Source organism: Mus musculus, chromosome 2, assembly GCF_000001635.26.
Source record: "Mus musculus strain C57BL/6J chromosome 2, GRCm38.p6 C57BL/6J".
NCBI lineage: Eukaryota > Metazoa > Chordata > Mammalia > Rodentia > Muridae > Mus > Mus musculus.
This window is the reverse complement of record NC_000068.7, coordinates 10,193,314-10,221,148: the sequence shown is the minus strand read 5'-3', so window position 1 is coordinate 10,221,148 and position 27,835 is coordinate 10,193,314. Positions and strand designations below refer to the sequence as shown.

The following is a 27,835-nucleotide window of genomic DNA, read 5'->3' as shown; positions in this document are numbered from 1 at the left end:
ACAGATAAGCCTCTCCGGAAATATTCTCACACACACGCACACTCTCCCAGGTGTCTGTGAACTCAGCCTAGTGGACAGTGAAGATTAGCCATGACAAGAGGAAACCAATAAATAGCACAGGCTACCCATTGGTATGAGTTTCAGATAGTGTACCAAGATAGACCACACAGAGAAATCTGAGCTGGTACAAGATGGGAATGGTTGAATAACTCCCAGTCTCACACTTACTCTGAACCCTAGAATTTAATTTTCCACATGGCCCACCAGCCTCATTCTATTCTCTTCTGGGTCTTTTCCTCACTCTAACAACTTCCTGAAGCTATCCCAGTGTTCTTATGAGCATCCCTGACCCCTCGGTCTCTATAACTCCCTGCTGCCTCCGCCAGAGACAGAGCACAAGAGTAACGTCACCAGTGTCCTATCTTGGGTCCCAGTTTGAGGCATTATTTGAAGGCTGTTGAGACCCTTGGAGCTAGGGCCTGGAAGGCAAGTGTAGGAGACAGGGGGCAAGCTTCTGAATATTACAGCTTCTCCTGGCCTGATTTTGGGCTTCCTGATTTGCTGCTATGTGAACAAGGTTTGACCATATGCTCCCTGTGAGCTCCACTGTCTTCCCTGCTATGATGGACTGAGACCATCTGAAACTGTGAGCCCAAATAAGCCCCTCCTACTCTGCATTGTACAGCCAGGTATCCTGTCACTGTGATACAGAGGTAACTAATGCCCCAGGCTTTCCGTCTGGATGTCCACCTTGTTCTCATGGCCTTGCAGACGAGAAAAGATGACTGATGATCAGCTGGCTTCTATTTGGTAGTTGAACCCTACATCTGTGGGTTAAGCATTTGACATAGTCCAGGGGACTATGCAATGGACTGAATTTTTATGTGTCTGCCCCTCGTACTTACATCATAACCACATCAAAGCAAAAATGAGATTTCAAAGAATCAAATACACACAGTATCTAGCTTGATGATTACACGACTTTTTCCTCCTTTCATCCCAGTTCAGACTAAGGGCCAGTTCAATGATGCCGTAGGATGTTAAGAATGCCAAATGCCAAATGTTCATTGAGAGGAAGCAAGGTTTGGCTCTCACAGAAGATCTGCCTGGGCCAGACTCAAGAATTTGCCCAGAACTCATGAAGTCATGCTCAGTTGTTCTAGGTCCACAGTTTTGCTATCCCTGGATCTTTGTGTGCATGTGTGTTACATCTGTGTGCCTGTGTAAGTGTGTGCACGTGTATGTGCAGCTACACATGCAAGTGTATACATGGTCATGTATGTGGAGACCAGAGGCCAACATCAGGTATCTTCCTCAAGGTAGAGAGTGAGCTCTACCTTAGTTTTTACGTCAGGCTCACAAGCTAAACCTGAAGGTCGGCGACTCAGCTAGGCTGGTTGGCCAGTGAGCTCCAGTGATCTGCCTCTCTCCACGTTCCCCTGCTTAGTCAAACCCAGCTTTTTACATGGGTATTGGGGAGCTAAATCCAGGTCCCCATGCTTGAATGATAAGCACTTTACCAAGTGGAGCCATCTTCTCAGCCCGACTCCTTGCTCTTTAGCCTCAAGATACATAACTACTCTATACAAAGTCCCAAACTTCTCCCCAGTGTGTCTACACAACACTATACACAACAGACAACCTTAACCAGGTCCCATTCTACAATTCGTATGACAGATACAGAACCAGGTTTCTGTTCTACTGGGGGTGGGGCAAATAAATGACCATGACCTGTCCTGTGATGAAGAAGGCACTTCAACAATGAGATCACCAGCACTGGACATGACTGCCAATGGGTAGAAGGGGCTATCATTACTGGGCTACATTTCATCTCTAAAAAAATATCTGCATCCATTCTAGAACTGTCCATCACATGGACAGCATCCCTTTCCTCCTCGTCCCTTGCCTCTCTCCATTTCCCCTCTCACAGGGCCTAGGCTCTCTCTCCCTAAAGGAACCTCATCCACTCTTCAGCTACTTCTGTTTGAAGATTTCCCAAGTCCACATCTCCAGGCTTGGCATCTCTCCCCTCCTGGAGAGTTGTATCACTTTTCTCTTAGTCTGCTGGAAATACAATTCATGAGGTTCTTAATTACAGAGTACTTACTCCCCTTCAGGCTTCCATACTCAAACATGGTTCCAAGGTCTGTGGCAGCTCCCTTAATTCTTCTGTTCTGCGCTATCTGGTTTTAGGAGCCTGGGGAAGGGTATCCGAGAGGACCTCCTGAGAGGGATTTACTTGAAAGGAGACCGAAACGTGGACTTATATCTCTCCAGAAGCTTCTGCTAAGGACTTCTGGGTTGTCATAGGCCCCGAAGGCCTTTATATACATTATCGGAGAGTTCCTTGATCTCACTCGACTGCATAGTTTGATCACCATCCCAAATATCTTCAGGTCTATTTTACTTTCAACTCATGGTTATGAATAAAGCCCCCTCGCCCATCCCAAGCAGGCCTGTGGACTACAGAGGCAAATCACCATTTGTGGTCTCACAATAGTGGGTAGACATTTTTTTCATGTTATAGGGAGGTGGATCCTTCAAAGGAACAAACTCTGTGCAAGATATCAAGCTCAACTCTCTATCTGTGAGGGCCCACGGTGTCATCTGTTGTTCCCATGGTGATGCTCAGCCCTCCAGCTGTGGAGACTAACACCCTCTGAAGGAGCAGTGCTTAATTTAGATGCTCTCCACTTGCTCTCAGTGAACCTTTCTTCTTTCTCTTATCCTTTCCATCTCCCCTTTTCCCATTTTGAAACAGGATTTCACTCTAAAACTGGCCTACAACTTACTATGTAGTGCACAGCCAGGCTCCTGCCTCAGCCTCGAAAGTGCTGGGATTATAGATGTGAGCCACCACTTGTGGCGGCTTTTCAGTGTGAGAGTCTATGGTGCAGTTTGCTTGTTTGGCAGCTCGGCTATACACTTGAAGCTCTTGTTCTGTTTTGATTTTCTTTACAAATATTTGTGTCAGGAAAGTTTTCATATCATCCACTCCAAAACTATCAAAGCTATCACTGGACCCTTCCAACTGTAGCACATTAATTTCTTGTTTCCAACCTTCCTTTGCGTTTTTCCTCCAGCAAACACATCCCTGTTCTGCCAAGAAAACTGCATCCAAGGACAGCTCCTCCTTTCTCTCCTCTGTCATTAATATTTTTTTGCGACTCAGCTCTTTCTTATCCCCAGGATTCTTTCACTATCTACACAACGGCATGGATTTGAATAATGTGAGAATGTTCAGCATTTCTCCTCCCCAGCAAAATGCTAATGTCCTCTATTAACGTGGCTTACAGTGGGACATTCTTTCTTGAATCTACTTGTTCTCTGTCTCCACAGATTACTTTCCCAGCCACTGCCATAAAGCAAGCTGACAAGACAGCTTCATGTAGAGAAGGTATATTCTGTCTCACGGTTCATGATGGGAAAGCTGGGGCAGCTGTGGAAACAGGAAGTGGCTGCACATTGAGCATCCCCAACCAGAACCCAGAGAGTAATGGAGGTGTGCACAGAATGTGGCCCACTTCCTGTTTGACACAGGATCCCTGTCCAAGGAATGGCCCCACTCACAGTTAAGATGGGTCTTCCCACATCAATTAATGTGTAATCAAGGTACTCTCCCATAGACATGCTCAGAGTCCTGTCTCTCAGATCATTCTAGATTCTGTTGTGTTGAACGTTAACACTAAGTTTATCACTCCATGTTGTTGTAGATGCTACCAGTCTGCCTGCACAGGTCTTTTCCCCCATGCTCATCTCATTCACTCAAACAACTTCCAAGACACCTTCTAACTCAGCATTCCTGTCCTCCCCTGCCCCCACCACATATACACTCATCTCATCCCTAAGAACCGTTACCCACCCTGTGGTACAGTTGCCAAAGCTTCCATCTCTGTTGTTGAGGATTTTGCGTGGCGATTTTATCTTATTCTGTTTCTTTTGGATTCTTGTGAGATCAGGAGCCCAGTTATCTCTGTAAACTACCCCCCAAACCTCAACCCCAACTCACAACCTACTGACAGCACAAAGTCATATGCTTGGAGAATCTGAGTCTGGGGTCAAAACCAAGATGGATACCATTGAGGGGAGAGAGTCAGGTGTCCTGAACAAGAGAAGGGGGTGGCTGCACCCTGTCAGCTCTGAGGAATTTACTAAGTTGTAGTTTTAATCACTCAGCCAAGGCTGTGAAGTCCCTGGATTGACAAAGATTTCTGACACTCAGACAAGCATTTTTCGATGAGAATCTAAGTCTCTGGCTTACAGTGTTTATCTCTCTGTTACCTGCAGTGGTTCCCTTTCAGCCTCTCTATAGCCCTTTTGTAGGAGAACTTTGCCAATCCCAGTGGGAGAGTAGGGGGGAAATTGTTTTCAGGAAGCAGAAAGAGAGAAGCCATTAGCAGCTGGTGCCTTGATTTCTGATGCTGACAGACTGCAGCCTGCTTGGCTGAAGGGAGAGTGCTGGAGCGCTGACCCACAAGCGTTCTTTGTGTGGCAGCCAGAAGCTGCGTTCAGAATGCTCCGTGCTTGGAAACATGACCTCATTTACATAAATCTTCAGTGCCTCAAAAACAACTTGTTAAATGGGGTGACTCCAAGTTATTTAACATTAGCTGTGTGATAGCAGGATGTGCTGGTAGGTAAAGGTCTTTGCTGCCTTCTGGTTGACTTAAATTCTACTATGGGGACCCACGTGGTAAAAGGAGAAAGAAAAACTTCTCCAGCATGCTGTTCTCTGACCCCCGCTTCAGTGGTATAGTGCATACACACTTTCAGACACTTACATACCCACTGAATAACTGAAAACTTAAGTATCTATGATGTCAATGTGGGAGAACATTTTTTTCCTTGAAACTATAGATCTTGGGTCTTGGGAATGGCCTGAGAGAACTATTTTGGCCTTTGTTCATCTATTAATTACTTCATATCTTGGCTCAGACAAACAGACAGACAGACTTACACACACACACACACACACACACACACACACACACACACATTTTCCTTGTCCTTATACACTGCCTCATGTCCTAGATCTCTATTTTGTAATATATTTCTGAAACATGCATACCCTGTTGGCAAGGGCAGCTAGATAAGAATAGCAAAATGAAATGACCCAAGCCACATGCGGCTTAGTCATTGCACTAGGTGATAAGTCAACACACTGGGACTCATGGAAGAACCCAGATCTCAGTTCGTGCTGAGAAAAAAGTTTAATTGGAACACGACACTCCTACTTAAGCGCGTTATCTATGACTCCTCTACAGAACTGTAGTAGAGCTGCTGGGCTGGAATTGTAGCTCAGGGGTACAGTGCTTACCTAGCGTGCGTGAAGTCTTGGGTTCAAATCCCAGCACCACATAAACAAACAAGCGGGCATAAACAGTGGTCATAAGTAGTTACCATGACTTCTGGGGGTGCAGAGGCAGCTCAGAGATTAAGAGAGCTGGCTGCTCCTGCAGAAGATGTAAGTTTGGTTCCCAGCACTCACAGCCATCTGTAACTGAGTTCCAAGGGACTGACTTCCTCTTCTGGTCTCTGTGGGTACCTGACATGCACCATACATACATAATTCAGGCAGACACTCACACAAATAACATAAAAATATATCACTTCAAAAGTTACGATGGTACTAACCTACCTGAAGTTATCTATTTACTCCTATCTAGGAAGTTCACAAATCCCCAGGAATTCTTCCAATGGGGATGCGAACAGTGCTGTCCAGTATCTAAACAGACACTCGGGATGCCCAGTGCTTTATACTAATTTTCCTTTGTGTGATGCCACAAGATCATTTCCTTCTAGTCCCTCCCGATGTTTAGGCGTACTCTCCTTGGGGGTTTGCAACACACCTTCTTCCTGAGAGTCATCATTAATTCTGGAAGCTGCATCCTCCTGTACACAGCACACTGCATGTCTGGTGAGAGCCTTTGCATCCCACAGCTCACGTCCGTCTCTCCTCTCCCAGTTATTGGACCTTTGTACACGACCCCTCTTGATCTCTATCACTTAAAAGCTACATCATCTATACCCTGATATCTTCTAGAATCTTCTCTTTCAAAAATGTAACAGGTTCACTGGATCATGAAGAGCATGTGCTAGACTTTTTGGACATTATTGAACCGTCACAGACATGTCCTCGCTTAGCACTTCGGCGAACTTCACGCTCAGGTTCAAACCATCCAAGCAAATCATGAGAGTGAAGGAATACGCAGCCCTGTTCACACCCAAGGCGTACTTCATGTTAAATGAGAACAAGTCACTTACTCCATGCTCCAAAGCAGAATCACTTCATTGGTTTTTTTTTTTTGCAGCACCCAGCTGCTGGCTGGAGCCTCGGGGAGGTGATCTCTGTATCTATTCCCCTGCACCGCACAGCTTTCTCCATCATGATGCATGTCAACAGGAGCAGGTGGGGACTCAGGGACCAAAGGTGGTTCCTGACTGATGTTACAATAGGGAGCTTAAGGTAGGCTTGGGGCCAATTTGAATATTAACTTTCTTTTTTTAACTCTGTGTATTTCAGACTACTGATGTCATGTTCCTGCTCATCACCATATCCTAGATAAAAAGGAGGTGACAATACCTATTTCTTCATTGGATTGTCAAATGATTAAATGGTGAGGTGTATTCAGAGCGGGGCCAGAGAGATGGCTCAGTCAGTATGTGCTTCTTGAGTTCAGATCCCTAACACACACACACACACACACACACACACACACACACACACACACACACACACAAAGACTTGGCATAGCTGTATATGCCTACAATTCAGGCTGGGAGACAGAAACAGGAAGGAGGCGCACCAGCGCTTACTGTCCAGTCAGGCTAGTCTAATGGCAAGTGCCAGGGTCTGTGAAAAATTCTGTCTCAAAAAGTAAAATGAAGAATAATTGAAAAAGCCATCTAACATTGACCTCTGGTCTCCACATGCACATGTGTTTGAGCACCATATGTATGTGCATACAGATTCACACATACATAATTACATAAAAAGTGTATTTTTAAAAGTGTATATTAAAAGTATATATGTGTATATGTATATAATATATATTTAAGAGAGTATTAATCACTCAATAGTATCCAATGTACCTTTAGAAATACAAAGTAAGAAAAAGAAAACACAAAGTAAGGCCACACCACGTAGCATGGGTCGGGGAGAAGACCCAGAGGCCTGACACTCTGTGTCCTACCTGCAGCAGGAGCCACTACAACACGAAAGTACGTGGTAAACAGACGCAAGGGAAAGAGAAGCAGAACAGTTTGAGGCATATGGAGAGAGGAGGAACTGGAGACTCCAGCATGGAGAAGAGCAGCCCGTTGAATGTAGTCTACCCTGTCACCTGAGGCCATGGTCAAGTCCCAGCCCCTGCCGCCCCTCCATGCCGCAGCAGATGTCTGTGTCAATTTCCATGGCTCACATTACCACTAAAGACCGTGTGGACATCCCTGGCGTGGGCTGCCACCTGGGACGGTGTAGATGTCCGGGGACTGTGCAGAGCTAGCCCCACTCCTCAGTGGCTGTCACGGTCTGGAAAGCTGACCCCACCTTTCAACAGATGCAGAATGTGTGGGAGTAGGTCCCACACCTCGAGTGAGGTGCAGCACGGTAGAATTGACTCTGATGGCAAAAGAATGGGAGATCTCGTTCTGCCCCTTGTCATCTGCAGCGTTGGGTGAGCTGCCGAGGCAGTGCCGGAGAGCTCGGCGTGCTGACGTGGGTGCAGGAGAGCTGGCAGGCTGACCAACTCAGCTACCACTCAGACCCAGGGCCAGGACTTTGAGTTGGCCCACTCCAAAATCTACCTCATCTGTGAATTGCTGGAGAGTGTGAAAGAGCCCGTCCTACAGACACAGAGCTGCAGGGTCTCCACGACATAGGGCAACGACAGGATATCCGAGAGGAGTCCCTGTGAGGATCCAGTATTGATGGTGTGGCAAAAGCCAGAGGCCTCCGATCAGACCAATGCCCCTTTGCAACAAACAATTGCAAGTAAAAAGGTGTGTAGACAAAAGGGTGCGCTGTGACACAGTAGAGTTGGAGTTGCCACAGTGAGATGTTTCCTCTGCTTTCTTTTGTTTTGTTTTGCCTATTTTTTTAATCCTTGATTTTTATTTTCTACTGGGAGGAATGTTGCGAGGGCAGAGGGTAGAGACAAAGGGACAGGGTAGATGAATGGGATTAGGATGCAGGATGTAAAACTCACAAAGAATCAATAAAATGTTAAAACTAATAAAGTTCATGATCATATAAAAAATAAAAAAGTCTGACGTTCTTGTGCGAAGTGCTGGGAATACATTCTATAACACTTAGAACCAAGATGCCCCAGCTCTGTGGAGCTCCCAGACTCTTTACCTGGAAGGTAACATCGGAAAGCACACAACTAGCTCCTGGGAGCTAGATTTAGGACACCAGGGAAGAAACTTAATCTATGATACACTGTACTAGAGCCAAGTCCTCCCGCCTGTAATTCATACTTTCCTACAGTTCAAGGTGGGAATGACAGACAAGGGATGCCGCATCCCCCCACTCTGAGAGAGAGAGAGAGAGAGAGAGAGAGAGAGAGAGAGAGAGAGGCTAAGATAAAAGGTGCTCTGATATTGTCTACCAAATTAATGAGAAAATGGAAGACAACTGTCTTTTCAAGCTACTCGGGAACCCAGGGATGGCACAGAGTGATACAGAGTGTGGGAACAAATGTCAGGACCATGCCAAGGTAAGAAACACCTGGAAAATGATCCATTCATCACCAGATTTGTTAAAGAGATCCTAGAGCCTTATGATGAAGGCAAAAGCAATCGATCCAGTAGCATAGATTAGAGAGCTGGAGAGATGGCTCAGTGGGTAAGGCGCTCATGGCAGGAGGATGAGGAACTGAGTTCAGATACCCAGAGTCCATAAAGCCAGATGAAGTAGTGAGCCACTCTGATGATGGTATTACCATGGTGACCTGTGAGGTACAGACAAGAGAATCTCCAGAAGTTCATGGTCAGCCAGCTTGTTCATGCAGTGGGGGAACAGGAAGCAACCCTCACTTTTGTGTCTCACAAAGCAGAAGGGAAGGACCAACAATCAAGGCTGTGCTCTGATTTCCATACATGCCCCATAGCAATGCATACCTGCTCTCTCTCTCTCTCTCTCTCTCTCTCTCTCTCTCTCTCTCTCTCTGTGTGTGTGTGTGTGTGTGTGCATGTGTGTGTGAGAGAGAGATGCACTAAGATAAAAGGTTATATTATATTAATAATAATAACAACAACAATAATATAATACAAATTACAAAAAAAGTATGGGCTTTGGCCTAGAAAACGGTGTATTTTTTGAAAACTTGTACATGTATTTATTTGTGTGAGTGAGTGAGTTGGGGGTGGTTGGGGGTCAGAGGGCAGCTCTCGGGAGTCAATTCTCTCCCTCCATGTAGGTCTCAGGAATTGATTTCAGTTCATCAGGCATGGCAGCAAGTTCCTTCACCCATGGAGCCATCTTGCCAGCCCAAATAATGCACTTAGTAGCCACTGTGTCATCACTAATGTTGCCTAAGACAGGCATGTTTGCAGAGACTTGCATGCCTTAGTTGTGCAAGTCAACTGGCAAAAGAAAGGCAAGTACCCAGATCACATCGCCTCTCTTCCTGTTATCCCTCTCAGCTCCCACTTCATTGAGACTTATTTCTAAGTGTTGATGGATAAACAGAAGTCTTTCTGACCCAACGCCAGGACCATCTCTCAACATATCCATATGCAAAACCACATGGGAGACAAACAGCCAAGTATGTGCCAGCAGCCAGCTGGAGGCACCATCCCTGCTCCCAAAGTGGGGCAATCGTAGCATCCAGATGCACGTTCCCACTGGGTTAGGAAAAAGAACCAGAAAATTCAGGATGCATGCAAGTTTAGGGGCTCCCAGGTATAGACAAGCCCCCTACTAAGTATGTATTTGTTTTCAGATCAAATGAACTTTACTGCTTGTGTGGGAACAGCGTGTATTCATGCATATGTATTCATGTGTTCTTGCATGGGTGTAGAGGCCAGAGGTCAGCATCCCATGTGTTCCTCATTTCTTCCCAACCTTATTTTCTCCAGACAGACTTTTCCTGCACTGGGAGCTTTCCAGTCCTACCAGACTGTTTTGCCAGTTACCCACAGAGATCCTCCTGTCTCTGCTTTCCTGTTGTAGTAATTATTTAATCTCAAATTGGTTTCCACGCCACCTTTGTTCATTCAATTCCCAGAAAAATGACAAGCAACTATTATATTTATTATAAGCCTTTAATGCACTAGAGCTGGGCAGATATCTACCCTCTGTGCTATTATGTCTACGTCCCTGCCAATAACCCCTAGTTATAACTTGCCATGTTCCATCTGGGACACTCTTAACTCCAATTGGCCAGCCCTCATGGCCATGTTTTCATGACTCACCTACCTCATAGCATCTTTTTTCTCTCCACCTTTTTATCCTCCCCTGTGGTCTTCCACCTCTTATCCCAAGCTCAGATAAAAAAGCCTCACCTATCTCTCTCCTGTGCAGCTACAGGCTGTAGGCGCCTTTATTCCGTGATCAGGGATGACTTGGAGGGGCGGGGTTACAAGATCACTTGGGTCTGTGTGCAGATTCTCTCATCCCTGGGGAGGGGGAGGGGAACCAGGCCCTGGGGGACAGTATTTAGCTTTATAATATGTAGCAAGACACCAAACGTCAGCACTTCTTCAGTACTGATAATACAGGTAAGTGCCACTGTTCCCAGCTTCTTTTACATGGATGCTGGGAAGCCAAACCCAGGTCCTCATTCTTGCATGGCAGACACTTTACTGGCATAGCCATCTCCTTACCTTAATCTTTACAGTTCTTTATAAACAAATTGTGTGTGTGTGTGTGTGTGTGTGTGTGTGTGTGTGTGTGTGTGAATGCATGCATGTGCACGAACCCTCAGTTACACATGTGTAGAGGTCAGAGGTCAACTCTTGGGGGACAAACTCAGGCTATCAGGTATACATGGCCACTACCTTCATCAACTGAGTCCTATCTCAAACCCTTGAGTAATTATTAAATACCAACTATACTCCTAACCCTATGATGAGGACAGGAGAATTGCTCAAGTCCATCAAAGTTTTGAGATGCCAGACAAATGGAGAATGATTCATAACAAGATCCAAGTGGACCAGTGACAAATGTCTCATTCACATTGGCAAGCCTGTTGACACAATATCAAAGAGGCCATGATGTTGCTTAGAAGACAGTAGCATGCATACCAAAGTGACAGTGACAAGTAAGGAATGGGATTTTAATGTCCAGAAATGACAGAAGAAAGAGTAGCAGTGGTGTCACATCAGTCATTGGCTTGGTCTTGCGTAAAGCTAGGAGACTCATGCCTTCCAGAGTACAGCCTTCTCAATTCAGTCTTAAACCAAGAAAGAGCATTGACCTTGTATCTGATGACACCTCTCTCAGCAACACACTGTTGCCTGCATAGTGTTTGGTCCATGGGATTAGCGCAGACCCGGAACCAGAGCCAGAACCTTTCACTTACCAGCCAGGTTTTCCTCCTGTGCAAACCCTCAATTTCCCATCAGTAAAAATGGGATGGCAGTGATGGTTGTGAAGACTAAACATGTCCGTGTTACATAACTCATGTAATATACTTACGATAGTAAATACCATGTTGAATATGTGCCCTATTATTTAAGAAGTCTTCAAGTGGCTGGAGAGTCAGTGTGGCCTGTAAAGTGTTTACCACGCAAGTATAAGAACCTAACCTTCACCCCCAGCACCAGTGTCAAATCTGCGCAAGGCAGCATGTGTGTGTAATCCCACCACTGGGGAGGCAGGGACAGAAAGATCCTGAACAGCCAATCTAGGCAATCCGGGAGCACCATGTTCAATGAGACTCCCTGCATGAAAAATAATCAGGTATGAAATGATTAAGGAACCACAGTCACCCTCCACCCCAAAGCACATGCAACCAGGTGTACACGCACCATATGAGGGGGCTGTGCTTATTTTTTTATTAAAGGTGAACTCAAGAGAGCCTTGCTTACTTTTTTGTCTGTCTTCTCTGTACAGCTTGGGCAGGATTTTGCATTAATGGAAATTATTTGGCAAGATTTCTTTCCTTTTTCTTCTTTTCTTTCTTTTTCTTTCTTTTTTGTTAATTCAGGTTTGTGCTATATAACTCTGGCTGGCCTTGAACTCACAGCCCTACCCCCAGCCCCACCCCAGCCTCACTCTGCCTAAAGTGCTGGGTTTGCATGTGGACAGAAACTCTTCTTATTGGAAGAAGAGTTGGCCTTGGCCACCATCTTATCAGAAGTGGAAGACCCTATGTCCCAAAACAGGCTGGTCTTGGAGTCACTCAGTCACTAGAAGACGAAGCTTTTATGCAGTGTTAGCCTGCATGAATGAATGATCTTGGTCTGATTGTGGTGGTGACAGCAGACTAGCTGAGCCTTTTTCCATTTTGCTACTTCTTAATACTTTATTGAGAAATACTGCAAAAATTACACGTGTGGATACCAATACTAAAACTTCATATTAGTCAAAGTGTTCTTATACATAATCTATAAAACTTAGAGTTTAAAACTATGGAGATAAAAATAGTATTTCACTTTTATGTTGTTCTCTTTTCTGTGTTTGTTTCTGTTTGCCAATAAGCACTCATGAGTCCCCAGCTGTCATGGAACCTCCTAGGGAGTCAAGGATGACCTTGGGTTTCCAATCCTCCACGCCCAGAGAACTGCACCCCCACGTCCTATTTATGCCAAGCTGGAGACTGAACCAGAGCACTCTACGAACCCTGTCGGTAGCTTTTCTTTAACTGTTAATATGGTTGCCTCCTCTTTTCATAACCTTGGTGAATCTTTATTCCTCACGGACAATCTTATACCCCTTGTTCCCTTCCTTACGCAGGCTTATTTCTTATTGGTCTGAGAAAGCTCATTGTTTATAGATGATAAATCTATCTTTTTCCTGCATACAGCTTTCCAGTCATTTATTGTTTTTGTTTTTAATTTGTAGCACAAGTTTAAATTTTTCTTTTACCTGAAGTAATTGTTTTTATTCTCTGTAATTACTTTTGTCTCTTTTATTCTTAAAGACTTGCCCTTGGCTATAAAACCAGTGAGTAGGGAACCTATTTTCCCTAATGCAGCTCACTGATTATCTTTGCTGAGCCCCCGAGTGCATAGAGAACAGTTTTCCTGTTATAAATCAATTTAGTATTTCTAGGAATGAATACACATGAGTTCTCAGCTACATTTCTTTACTCTTAGACAGTTCAGAATCCCCTAGGGAATGATGCTGCCCATAGTGGGGAGGGAGTCTTCTCTAACATAATAAAGATCCCCTAGACATGCCACCTCAGGGCAACCTTACCCAGAGGAAACCTGACTGCGCCTCCCTTCCCATTTGTGACCAACTGACAATGAAAGGTAATTCTCACATCTGTGAATCCCCAAACTCATAGAATATTGAAGGAAAACCTCTCAGGAAGAATATTCAAGAAGCCATCATTCTAAAACTAGAGAAAGCTAATCTAAAGGAGAAAAATCACCAAATCAGACTCCAATAAGGAATTCCCACGAAGAAGAGAACAAAAGTCAACATTTTACTGACTTTCAACAGCAACAAGAAAAGTCAGCAGACATTATAAATGCCATCTAACAACTTCTCTAAACTTGGAATTGTGTGTTGGGAGAGGCGTAGATTTTGTGAGAGCTACTCCTGAATTATTGAGACCTTAATTCTTTGCCAAAGGTATGTCTGAGGGTTCTTTCTATTCCATTTCTCACAAAGGAACCCTCACTGGACGTGAATTTTGTTAACATGGTACTGTTTTGGTTTATTTCGTGCTGTTTTGTTTAGTTTTCCATTGTTTTGAACCAGGTGTCACTATGTAGCCCATAATGTCCTGAAACTTGCCATGTACCACAGGCTAGCCCTCAAACTTGTGTTCCTTCTGCCTCAGTCTCCTAAGTAAGTACTTGCATTCCAAAGTGTGTCACCATAGTCAACTGACTGGGCTACTGAGTGGCCCTCTCAGTGTGCCCTGTTTCACTCATGCTATCCTCTCTGTTGGGGTGTTTCCTCTAACGGGACATTTGCTGTCTTAAATCTATAGTTTCTATCAGTGGCTTACATGAGTCAGCTTAAGGATGTCCGTAGGAAGGAATAGCTAGGTGGTAAAACAGACATTTGGCATCAACTGAACGTCACTCCCAAGGCAGATCACTGTCTCAGGCGAAATCATGAGCAGGCAGCTGACTCACCTGCTGGAGTTTCGCTCCCACCATGGAAGCGCTGATGTCAAGCACGAAGACCACGTTCTTGGGTAGAGGAGGGAGGTTTTTAGGAGCAAAGTAGTGCACGAAATAACCATTCAGAACCTGGGGAGGAAAGATAAAGCAACTGAGGTAGCATTCGGAAAAAGGGAGAAAATGCTGAGAAGAGTCCTGGGAACTTCCAGAAAACACAAAGATGGTGTGAAATAGTCCAGGGTTCCATTCCACACCGAGAACAAAGTTATCTACAGCCTTGGTCCCGCCATGAGAATTAGTTATTAATTCATATAATAAAGTAGAGTCATCTATTTTAAATGTATTCCTCATGGAATGGGAGTGTAGCTCAGTGACGGAGTGTCTGCTGCGCATGCGTAGATCTCTGGGTTCAATGTGCATTACCTTAAACCCAATATAAAATGTATACATGGGTAGATAGATACACAGACAATGACAAGCCATCCACTCCAATTATGCATCTTCCTCTGATCTTACTTCCAAGAATCCTGCTTCTTGCACTATCTATTTTTACTAAGCATCTCACATGGTAAGATAGCAAGGTTGTCTGCATTCTCTGTGCACATTCTCTCAGTTTAATATTCCCATCTTGTCTCTAGAGCAATACAACCTGAAGGGAAATAAGCTACGGAACAGTCTCTTTTAATTAAAGTTGAAGAAGTGCTAAAATTCTAACCTCATCTAAAACACCACAGGGAAAATTTTATTACAGATTTTTCATTTTCTGTCCAGGTTACTGAAGCACGAAATAGGTACCCTCCACAGCCAGAAGGGGAACATCAGGAGGCTCTTGGAAGACGTATTTGGGGTATAAATAGTTTTACTAAGACCTGGAAAGATCTTTCACTCTAGGTAAGTATTGGAATCTGTAGATCTGAATTGAAGAAAGAGGATAGAGCTCCGGCATTGTGGGAATCGTTACCTGGATGTCACCAATGTTCTGCTCTCTCTCGACATCATACCGAACGATGAAATCTCCCAAGATCCCATTCTGGGCAATCTTAGCTTGTTGGACCACAGTAGGCTTAAAGATGACTTTGGCAAATGTCTCATTTTGGTTGATGAGAGTAGAAGGGGGAGGACCCACATCACCTGCACGCAATAAACAAACAGCAGAGAGCTGAAATCATAAAGACTTTTCTCAGAAAGAATGAACTTTTGCATAGACATGGGATGTTAAACTTCATTCTATTGGAGGTTTGACTTCCTCCTTAAATCTTCTAAGAACTTTTGTTAATTTCTCAAGAATGAAAGGGTTTATTTTGGCCCATAGTTTGAGTGAATGAAAGACCATAACAGAGTAGAAGATGACCACACTGTAACCAAGGTCAGAAAGCAGAGAGGTGAATGCCATATTCAGCTTGCTTTGTTATTTTTATTCCATCCAGGACTCCATGCCATGGAACAGTGCCACCCATAGTTAGAGCCATCTTTTCCACCTCAATAAGCCTAATCTAGATAATCCCTCACAGACATGCAGATATTTGTCTCCTGGGTGATTCTAGAGCCTGTCAAGTTGACAATATTAGCCATCACCCTGAGCCTGAAGAACTTGAATTCAGATACTGATCCACTATGCTAGATGTGAGCCCTTGCATAACCCAAGCCATATGTAAACTACATTAATAGTAATGCCAATGTCATGCTCTTAGACAGACCTAATGACAGGCTGTGCTTATCACCATTCTAGTTTGTGGAAAACATCACACCAAGTTTGTTGTTATCAAACATAAGCATTTTCAAAGTAGGAGGAGGAATTCGATAGTGCATTATAGACATGGCACACTTAGGATGGTATATGACTATCAAAATGCAAGAAGCCTGATGGAAAGTTTGCCAGTGATGCTGACAGTCATGTTGAGGCTCAGCGTCAGAGCACAGAGAGCATATTCTCTGATCCTCATTTATATAGCGTTCAAAGTCAAACACAACTCATCCAGAGGCAACTGAAGTATGGCGGGTGATCCTTTGAGAGGAAAGATCCTAACTTGGAAAGAATACAAAAGAATCTTTGAAGAGAAGTGTCCTATGTTTGATGTACTATGGGTGTACTTAGTTTGAATGGATGTGTCCTAGGTTTGATGTAGCAGAATGGGTGTACCTAGTGTAAATGTACAAATGTGTATATAACTCAGCAAGACTTACACATAAGTTATATGCACTTTATTCTATTTTATTTATTTAAGCGTGGGAGTTGGGAGCAGAATGTATTAAACAGACACTCTGCAGCATGGAACATAACAATCTACTTTGCCAAGTGAACCCACTCTATTCCTTTCCTTGGACTAAATGTGTGTGCATAGCCACTTATACGGGTATTAGGCATATCTGGAAATGTTCCAGCTGGCAGAGTAAGACCATGGGTTGAGTTACTGGGAAACACTCGCAATGTCATGCCAGTTAAATGAAAGAAAGTTGTTCTGGTGGCACAAGCAGCTGTCACCCTTCACTGTGTTAGGTGTGTCCAAGCACTCCCTGGAAGAGTCACCTGCCAGATGGTATAAAGCAGGTCTGAGTCTTGAGGACCATCATCAGCAATACCTTAGAACTTCCTGGAAAAGTCAACTCTCAGACCCTTCCCAGAAGCTCTGGAGAGAACATTAACAAGTCCTGTAGATGATACAATGTGTGATGATGGCAAATAGAATATGCCTTTCTGCCTGATCTCATACCTTACATGAAGAACATAGTCATGGCCTTGTTGTATGTAAGTACACCTATCTTTACATTCTGCAGCAACCAATACAGTCTCTTTAAACTACTAGCATGGACCCACTTTCTCTTGTTCCAAGTCTCTCCCATAAAAATTCTATTTTTTTTTCTTATCAGTGCCCTGACTTAATACACTCATAACAAAATGAAAGCCCTGAGGATTTGAAAAGTACTATTTCTTTCTTCATGATTCATTTGACTGGGTTCTTTGATACAGACCACAAGAAAGGATGCGTGCACGTTTTGTTGCCTGTTGACCTCTGGTGTTTGTCCATTCATGATGAAAATTCATGAGTTTCATATAAATGGGCTTATTTTATATGCCCAAAGAGTGGGTGCATTCTCTGTTTGGTTCTTCACGAAGAAGCTCAATTCATGATGCTGGCTTCCACCCACAGTGCCACACAGTAAAAGTGACCCAGTAGAGTTTCTATTACTATTGGGAACAACTTGAAAGCAGCATCTTTTAAAAATTATTATTATTATATAAAGGTGCACATGTGTACCATGGCATGCATGAGGAGGTTGTCAGTTGTCTCCTTCAACCTGGGGTTCCAGTCATCAAGCTCAGGTTAAAATGAAAAGCTCTTCCTCACTCGGACCCAACACACCACCCATATCCTTAGAATGTTAAGATGTTCTGGGCTGAGGAGATGATATGTACAAGTATGAGGGCCTGACTGCAGATGCTGTGCACCCATGTAAGAAGATGGATATGGTAACCAGTGCCGTGACTCCAGTGCTAAGAAGTGCAGACAGGGGCATTCCAGGGCTCTCTGCCCAACCAATCTGCTCAATTAGTGAGTTCTAGTTTCAATGAGAAATTCTGTCTTTAAAAAAAAAAAGGATACAACAATAGAAGAGTAGACCTATGGCCTTCACATGCACAAACACAGATGTACACACACACACACATACACACGCGCGCGCGCACACACACACACACAAGAAATGGGAAAATAAAATCCCCCATTTATCAGAGGAAGGGGAAATATGATAATTCCATTGATATAGAGTTCCAGCTACTCACTTAAACCCCAAAGCAAAATAACACTACATAGTATTATTGACTTTTCCTTGTTCCTAACTAGGGCTCATATTGCTGACTGTCACACAGTACATCAGTCTAGCAAGTGTATTTGCAATGCCTTTCATCATGGGCTAAGGACAAGGAATGCTGCAAAGGAAGTTTACAAACTGCCCAGAAGAAGGAAGCAACTGCTCTACTTGTCCAACAAGAGGTCTTGCTTATTTTCCTTCCCCTTGTTTTCTGTCTGCTTGGTGAGGGGGAAGGAGTGACCTATGGCAGCTACTCCAATGAAGGACACTGTATCTTGTCACTCCTCAAGAAAATTTACTAGCTGCTCTCCATACCCATGGATTCCTTCTCTCAGGCCACCAGCCTTACTGTGAGGCTGTCCTCCTAGGCAAATCTCAGGCTTCACAGTATTGCCCATGGAAGTCATGTAGTTCTTCGCAGGAGCTTTGTCCCATGTAACTGGGCTAGTTATTTGATGTAGGACACTGGCTGTATTCCAGACGAAGAGATTATTCCCCCTCAATATTAAAACTTCCATACATAAGTACAGTATCCGTAAATTACACAGGTGATGTATATACATTTCTTAAATGCTGGAAGTATGCAAAAACAGTTTCACGGATGTTGACATTTGCTGGCAAAGGAAGCCGGCTCTGGTGTTTCAATGACTCAGCATAGTTGACACAACATTTCAGTTCTACATCTAGGCAACTAGAGCGCCGCCATCTTAGCATCGTGGCTAAGGCTTAACGAGATCACATATGGAAGATACTGATCATGGCACCTGGTGCATAATCGTTGTTCAATACATGATAGTTCGTGCAATCATTAGTTTTCTATTAACTGTGACAAAGTGCCTGATAACACCAACTTACAGAAGGAAGGTTTTACTTTGGCTCACAGTGTGAGGGTACACATTCCATCATGGCGGAGGACTCCAAGCAAAGGAGACAAAGTCATATTGTATCAGCTTGCATTTTGCTTTTCTCCTATTGATTTCAAGAACCCCAGCCCACTGGACGGTGCTGCGCACACTCAGGCTTAGCTTTTCGTCCTCAGGGGAAGGACTCTGTAAGAAGCATCACAGATAAGCCCAGGGTGTGTCTCTTGGGTGATTATAAATCCAGTCAAGCTGATGATGTAGCAAAACCATCACAGTCCCCCCTCTTTCTTTTGGAGTCATATCCTGTTCTCTGCCCAATTTAAAAAGACAACTGAGGCTGGAGAGATGGCTCAGCAGTTAAGGACACTGATTCCTCTTCTAGAGGTCCTGATTTCAGTTCCCAAAAACCACATAGTGGCTCTCAACCATCTGAAATGGGATCCAATGTCCTCTTCTGCTGTGTCTGAAGACAGCAACAGTGTACTAATATACATAAAATAAATAACTCTTTAAAAAAGAAGACAACTTTAAAAGGAAAAAAACCCTACTCTTTGATAACAACTAGTGTTCATTTGCAATCACAGTTTTCTCTACAGCACTATGAACTTGGTAAAAACAATAATTTGGAAAGGTCTGACATGTCCTTATGAACACTACTGAGCTGGAATTTAAGTGTGTCTACATAAAGAATAATGTTTATAAAGTACAGTGGAGTTAACTGCTGCCAGAGAGGCCCTAAAAAGGATGTGCAGAATTTTCATATCCATGTATGTATGCTTGTTTTCCTGTAGTGAGGATTCATAACTTTTGCTAATTAAATTGATGTTTATAAATGCTATTATATATTCATCTATTTGATTCTATCTTGTAAAGACAAAACACACATTCTGTATATATATATATATATATACACACATATATACAGAATATATATATATATACAGAATATATATATATATATATATATATATATATATATACACACACACACACACACACACACACACAATAATGTATATTATATATAAAGAAAGCAAAGTTAATAGCACACAAACTTACAGTCATGGCCTTATGCTAGACCATGGGTGCTATTCACAAACAGACATTCTTTTACACATCTGCAAATGCTGGGGGAATGCCAATTCCTATGCAAAGTGACTAAAGGTGAAAATACGTAGGAGCCAAGGGACCATACTCGAGGACATTGGCTGGAAGCTACAGTCCTGAGAGCTGATGAGCAGACGGATTTCCTAGATTCAGTTTCCTGTGGGTGCTGGGTTTGGCTACTGTCAGCCCCAAAGCTGCCAATACCTGGGGGCTTTTACAAAAGGATCCAAACAAAAACTGCCTGTTCATTTCCCTTGAAGAGAGATTAGATGGTTTGGGTTCATTTATAAAAGTTCCTCACCTGGGACCTGGAACCTTAGTTAAATTTAGGGTAGTCAAAAATGTGACTAATTGGGCATCTGCAATTTGATGGTCCCAATAAAGACAAAAATCCTGCAAATCAACAGTGAAATAAAAAAATTAATAAAGCATAGGAAATGAGAAGAAATTGATTAGTTTTTACAAATTTCTCATTAAATATTCTTCTTTGTTTCTTGTTTTTTTGGGGGGGTTGTTTTATTTTGGGTTGGATTTTTTTTTGTTGTTGTTCTTTGTATTGTTTTGGTTTTTTTGGAAAGGATTTTTCTCACCTGTTTGATGTGATGGTTATTATCAATTGTCAACTTCACTGGATCTAGACTTACCCAGGAGACATACTTCCGGGTGTGTCTGTGAGGACTTACTCATAATGAGCTAACAGGTATGAGAAGAGCCATCCTGGGTGTGGGCAGCACCATCGATTGAGCTGGAGTCTCAGATTGAATACAAAGGATGCAGAGAGCAGAGCAGCCGCTCTCAGCTTCTGACTACAGCGTGGTCAGCAGCTTCACACCCCTGTTCCCATGCCTTCCCCAGCACAAGGAAGCATATCCCCTTGCCTGGTAGCTCGGAATCACCCTTCACTCTTTACGACACACTTGATTGGCTGCAGCAATTAGAGAAAACGAACTGACTTACAACTCAAGATGTCTATTCTTTTTTGATAGTTAAGGGGTGTTTGTTCAAATTTCTTAACAGCTTGCTTTCTTCACTACGAGTTTCTTCTTCCCTTAAATAATATATTTTTGAGTCTCAGCTCTCCATATTTAAATGTGGAAAAAGCTCACACAGGTCAAAAGCTTAACAGGAAGGTTTGCCACATCTACAGGTGGCTGGGCAGGGAGGCTAAGCAGCCTTCCAAGAGAACTGAAGAGCCTGCTCCTGAGTGAGTATAGGTGGACATAGCAGGTGACGCTCTGATTTTAGCCATGACTGTGACTGGTAGTCTCATTCACATGATGGCATGTACCTCACACTGGGAGGATCAAAGAACGAAGAGCCCAAAATCCAACTCCTGCAGGAAAAACAAGCTGTCCTCCACTATCCAGCAAAAGAGAGAAGGCCGGGCTTGGGTGACACACTCATATCTAACTATGCTGTTCACAGATGGCCTTGAGTAATAATTATAGTCAGAACAAAGAAGGTAACACAGGCTTCCATGCCAATATTAAAAAACAAAACAAAACCAACTCTGGAGCCAAGTGATTCACACCTGAGTCACTTCTGAGCTAAACAACTCTGAAAAACTTCACATAACAATTGCTTTTTTTCCTGGCAAAAGTTCAGAAATTTCACCAAGGTCAAACAGGGCTACGGCCTTCCAGCTGCTGAAAGGCAGCTGGATCCAGGGAAGAGTGTCAAACTGGGGGCTTGGTGGTGAGTCACAGTGGGGCCCTTTAGTAATGGACACTTGCTGAATTTAGAAAATCAAAATACAGGATGTCCGCCTCTATTTGAATCTTAGACAAATCCCTGGTAGCTTTTAGGATGTTCATAGTGTTGTGTGGCAATGCATGGTTTACTCACAATTCAAGTGTTCATAGGCACCAGAGTTTCACCCAGCAGCCCTAGCAAAAGATTTAATCTAGGTTTCTTTCTTTCTTCCTTCCTTCCTTCCTTCCTTCCTTCTTTTCTTTTTCCTCCCTCCCTCCCTCCCTCTCTCTCTCTTTCTTTCTTTCTTTCTTTCCTTCTTTCTTCCTTCCTTTCTCTCTTCCTTTCTTTCTCTCTCTCTCTCTGTCTCCCTGTCTCTCTCTCTCTCTCTCTTTCTTTCTTTCTTTCTTTCTTTCTTTCTTTCTTTCTTTCTTTCTTTCTTTCTTTCCTTCTTTCTCTTTTCCTAATGTCTCCTAGAACCAAAATGTGTAATTATTAAAGCTGCCCTCTAATCTCTCCATTATCAGAAAAGAGACCCAAGACCTGACAAAAATAAAGCAGTAAACTGTTAAAAACTTATCAGGTCTTGGTTACAATGCTATTTCTTCCTTGATTTATAGAACAAACCTTCCCAAGCATCCATTTCATGTCAGGCACTACCACAGGGGACTGAAAATATAATCCTAAGAGCCCTGACAGCCAAAGATAAAGACAGATGTTAAGGCATTCAAGGAAATCTTACATAAAATTTTAAGGATCGATTTGATTCAACCTTTCTGAACATATGATGGATGCTGTACTGGTCTCTAGTCAGACACCTATGCTTTTCAAAAAATGTCAAAAGCTTCAACTTCCAACTCAAAGGGAAATGAGGCTATAGCTAAGCAGTTCTCTTCTTTCTAATTAAGCTACTCAGTTTGGGGACTATGTGAAAGTCAAAACAGCATAGGAAGCTTTGGGAGGGGGTGAGACAACTCAAATGTTCACAGTTCAGACTCTTTGTTTCTTCATCTCTAAAGTGCATGTGGTGCTGAGTCAAAGCTAGAGTGGCCAGCGGTGATTTCTATGGGGGCAGATAAGCAGTTCTGAGTTGACCTGAATCCAATAGTAAAAAGAAGGTGAAAACGTCCATTTTAATAAAGCTCTAAAGTCAGGTTGGGAAGAAGAAGGGTTTCAGCAGAAGGTGGGGATGAGAGATGGAGAGACTACTGTGAGAGTACAGTTTATATATGGTTGAAGTTTTGAACACATACATTATTTTTAAAAAATCTAAAGCTAAGAATATTGTGAGGGTCCCTATGAAATTCAAGAACGAATGATGTTGCCTCATTTAAAAGCTGCTTCCATAGTCAAAATTTTGACATGGTCAATGTACCTAAATTCTGCTGGGAAGCCTGAAGTGATGACTCTCGGACTTTGCTAAGCATAAGAATGACACTACAGTTTTGAAGGTATCTTCCCGTTATCTAAAGGACAGGGAGTAGATTAGTGCATGCTTGGGGCTGAGGCGGTAACAGGGTGATTGCATATGGGTATAGATATTTGAGAGTGATGCAAGTGTTCTAAACTTAGACTGCTGATGGCTATGCAATTCCACAAACACTAAAATGCAATAAACTGTATCCTTAAGGCGAGTTCATTTTATACTATGAAATTAAATTATAATTTAAAATAATAAGCTAGACATGGTAGTGCATACCTACAAACCCAACACTAGGGAGGTTGATGATGGAGGATCCTGAGTTTGAGGCCAACCTCAGCTCCAAGTAAGCTTATCTGTCTTAGTTTCAGTTTTATTTCTGTGAACCGACACAATGACTAAGGCAACTCTTATAAAGAACAGTTAAATACTTTAAAGAATTTAACTGCAGCTGGCTCATGGTTTCAAAGGTTCAGTCCATTGTCATCATGGTAAGAAGTATGACAACATGCAGGCAGACATGGTACTAGAGGAGCAAGTGTTCTACATCTTGATCCAAAGGCAGCCAGGAGGGGTCTGGCTTCGGGCAGCCAGGAGGAGGCTCTCTTTCACACTGAGCAAACCTTGAGCATAGGACCTCAAAGCCCACCTCCACAGTGATGTACTTCCTCCAACAAGGCCACACCTCCTAATAGTGCCACTGCTCATGGGCCCAGAGTATTCAAATCACCACACTATCTCAAGGAAATAAACAAAGTAGAAAGAGAAAGTTGGTCAGGAAGAAATCCTGATAAAGACAGTAGGCCAAGTGCTATGAGTAGAACTTAAGGCTATTTATGAGATAAATGTATAAGCATGGTATGCTGCTAATCATTTTCCTCATTTCCGTAACAGAATACTTTATAAAAGCAACTCAAGAAAAGGTTTTATTTTATCTGACAATTAGGGGTACAATCCATCATAGCTGGGGAGTCAGGGCATCAGGAGAATGAAGTGGTTGGTCACTATGGTGGACATAGAATGGGAGTCATAGGCTCATATATTTGGATGCTTGGTATGTAGTTTATAGTATTGTTTGGGAAGAATTAGAAGATGATGTGGCCTTGTTTGAGGAGGTGTGGCCTTGTTGGAAGAGGTGTGCCATTGGAGTGGGCTTTGAGGTTTCAAAAGCCCATGCCATTCCCAGATAGCTACCGTCTCTCTGCCTCCAGTCTGTGGATTGGGATGTAAGCCCTTAGCTACTGCCTCAGTACTGTGCCTGCCTGCCTGCTGCCATGCTCCCTGCCATGATGATCATAAACTCTAACCCTCTGGAACCAGGAGCTCCAATAAACATTTTCTCTTATAGGTTGCCTTGATCATGTAGACTCTTCACAGCCACAGAAAAGTAATTGTCCAGACTCACAGGGAGAGGGAAATGAATGCTGGTGCTCAGCCTGACTTTTTCATTCAGTTTAAGATCCCAGCTCATGAGATAGTACTACCTGCATTTGGAGTAAATCATGCCACGAGGTTCAACTTTTTCTGGAATACACACATAAATACACACAAAGGATGTTACCAAGGGGATTCAAGTTGAGAATGAAGATTAATCATCATGCAGGGAGAATGGAATAGAGAGCCCTAACTAATACACATCTGAAATAATTGCCTCAGTGCACATCTGGAAGAACATTCATCCCAGCTAGCCATGTCCCAGGAAAGGTTTCATTCCAAACAATGCCACATGCTGCATAATAACCACGAAGCATGTGACAGTCCATGTACAGATGTGACAATGGTTCTGTAAAGATGATAACAAAGCGCTGGGCGGTGGCGGCGCACGCCTTTAATCCCAGCACTTGGGAGGCAGAGGCAGGCGGATTTCTGAGTTCAAGGCCAGCCTGGTCTACAGAGTGAGTTCCAGGACAGCAGGGCTACACAGAAAAACCCTGTCTCAAAAAACAAACAAACAAACAAACAAACAAACAAACAGATGATAACAAAGCTGAAGAACTCCTGTCACCTACAGATGTGGTCTATGATCATTCTCCCAATAGTATAGTGTAGTTCATGACTTATGCTGATGCACACACTTAACACACTGCCAGCTACACAATTGCATGCACACACAATTATGTATCACGAACAACAGACAACTGTTACTTATCCACTTACTATATCATACTTTATATAATCCCTGTACTCTGAGATGCAAAAGAAAATGTTCATTGTAAAACACTGTAGTGAGCCAGAATCAAACAGTTCAATGGATGTGGGTTCAGTTCTGATTCACCAGGCAAGATAGCTAAGGCAAAGGTAAAAGTCCTGCTTTTAGTATATGTCTCTCTCTCTCTCTCTCTCTCTCTCTCTCTCTCTCTCTCTCTCTCCCTCCCTCCCTCCCTCCCTCCCTCCCTCCCTCCCTCTCTCTCTCTCTCTCTCTCTCTCTCTCTCTCTCTCTCTCTCTCTCTGTGTATGTGTGTGTGTGAGAGAGAGAGAGAGAGAGGGAGAGAGAGAGAGTGAGCAAGAGAGAGAGAGAGAGAGAGAGAGAGAGAGAGAGAACCCACGTGTGCCATGCATGTATGTGCACTGTGGACGTGCAGTGCCTGTTCTGGCCACAAGGAGGTCTTGGATTCCCCTGAACTAGATAGAGTTTCCGATGCTTATGAGTCAACCTACTTGGGTGCTGGGAATTGAATTCAGATCCTTTGTAAGAGCAGACAGTGGATGCACTTAACTGCTGAGTCACATCTCCACTTCCTCTTCCTTATATTTCTGTAAATAGCTAGGAAGATCCTTTAAGTCCCTACTCTCCATAGAAAGCAATCTCTATTTAAATAAAAAGAAATGCTATGTACAATGGTTAAGGGCCATGAACTTGGGGTCAGATCTATTCTTAGAGATTTCTTCTATTAATAATTAAATATGAGATCTTTAATGTATTTCTGCATTTCTGTGTGGTGTATCAGTTTCCTTCAAGATTGAAACATTCCATCCTGCAAGATGCTCCTTAAGGTAAGGAACTCCAAAGAGCTACAGGAAGTCCCTGAAACTGGCCTTTCCCTTCCAGAGTAAGCAGAGCCAAGCTGCAAAGAAGACTCTCGGACAAGCTGAGCTGCAAAAGAAGACTCTCCCACCAGACCAGCTATCTGGAAGAAACAGGAACCCACTAGCTGCCTGGAAGAGGGTTAGACCGACTGAAGCATCTGGGAAGGACATGCTCCAACCTGTTGAGCTGGCTGCAGGCTGTACAGTGTGCTCCAAGTTTCCAGCTTTTGTGAACTCTCATACATGCTGGGGTGGGTTTTAGTGATCCAGCTGTCTTTGAATTATTTCTGCTCCTGTAAGTAGCCCCTCAACTATATTCCTGTTAGTAACCCCAATAAAATTCATTGGCTCACCAAATAGGACTTTGGTGGTATCCATACTTTGGTCTGACAAAGGTTCCCTATCTGAGTGAGTAGATGTGTATGTTGCAACACCCCAGGAAAAGTTTTGTCACACAACATCTGTAAGGCTTTCTTCTTCGTAAGGAAAACAAGCATGAAAAGATATGGCCTGATAAAGTGTTATAAAGGGCGAATGAGACACCACTACAGGCAACATAATCTGTCTAGTACCTAAAATCACACTTAGGCAGGATGCATCCTTCAAGACCAACACAAATAGAAATCATGTTGTTAATTAGAACTCAGCTTCAGAGAGATCTATCTGCATGCTATTTCTTTTGTGCAACATCTAGACTTAAAATCATTTATGCATCTATAGACATTTGTGTGTGTTTACACATATGCATATAAGACATAGAATTGGAAAGTGAATTAGGGAAAAGAAGGGAGATATCCTAACAGAGCCAAGAAATCACAGAGTAATGAAAATTTGTGGGGAGAAAGGAGAAAGGGGGACTAGCTTGATAGATGAAAGGGAACCAGCAAGAAGGAGGGAGGGGTGTGAGGGAGGAGAAGGGAAAGAGGGATAAAGAAGAATAAAGTCTAATGGCATGTGTGTATGAAGATGCCATGATGAAACACAGGGCTTTTTGTTCTAATCTGAAAAGTAAATAAACAATGTTTTAAAAGATGTGGTGGTGCCATAGGCCAGACTCATTTAGACAAATTGCAGACATCTGATTTCTTAATCACAGATGGATCCACAGAGAAATGAAATCCCAGTCTTGGGCTGTGCTCTCTCAGTTCCAGATCACGTTCTGGTGCAAGCCTGACTCTAGTTTGATCTCTACCCTCGATTTATTTTGAAAACACACAAGGGTGTCCAGACAAAACCACAACATCCTGTGCTCCTCACTGTTGGGGTCACCATTCTCAGGAACAACAACAGCTGGGCAGAAAAGGCCACTGGAGAATGACCGTGAGCAAGCATGTCCCCTGCACCAGACTGGAGGACACCCCTGTGAAATATCCATGGGCTGGAAGACCAAAGATCTGCTTTGTTACAAACAAATGGGAAAACATTCTTCTTAAAAATAAACAGTCCAGAAGGGATCCACAGCCTGGCAACATTCCTTGGAGATTCTAACAAGCCCCCAAATATGAAAATAAGCAATGGTTTGACTGTCATAACTTATACCCTGTCCAAACATACACATAAACAGAGGCACACAAGTCCATATTCAAAGAGCTACAGAGGCACTGAAAATTAGGGAAAGCATGCATTTCAGTTGCCTTCAGGTCATCCTAAGGACATATTCTCCGCCCCTGAG

The 27,835-nt window shown here is 43.2% G+C and overlaps 1 protein-coding gene across 2 annotated transcripts in view; it reads right to left on the bottom strand.

The window, feature by feature from the left end:
* The window catches only part of Itih5 (inter-alpha (globulin) inhibitor H5), a 102,994-nt gene that overhangs the window by 35,381 nt on the left and 39,778 nt on the right, over window positions 1-27,835 (bottom strand). For both annotated transcript variants that reach the window (XM_006497435.1, NM_172471.2), the window contains 2 exons: window positions 15,209-15,378; window positions 14,260-14,376 (listed from right to left, as the gene is read on the bottom strand). In XM_006497435.1, the coding sequence (XP_006497498.1) occupies window positions 14,260-14,376; window positions 15,209-15,378 (287 nt within the window). The remainder of the gene's footprint in view (window positions 1-14,259; window positions 14,377-15,208; window positions 15,379-27,835) is intronic.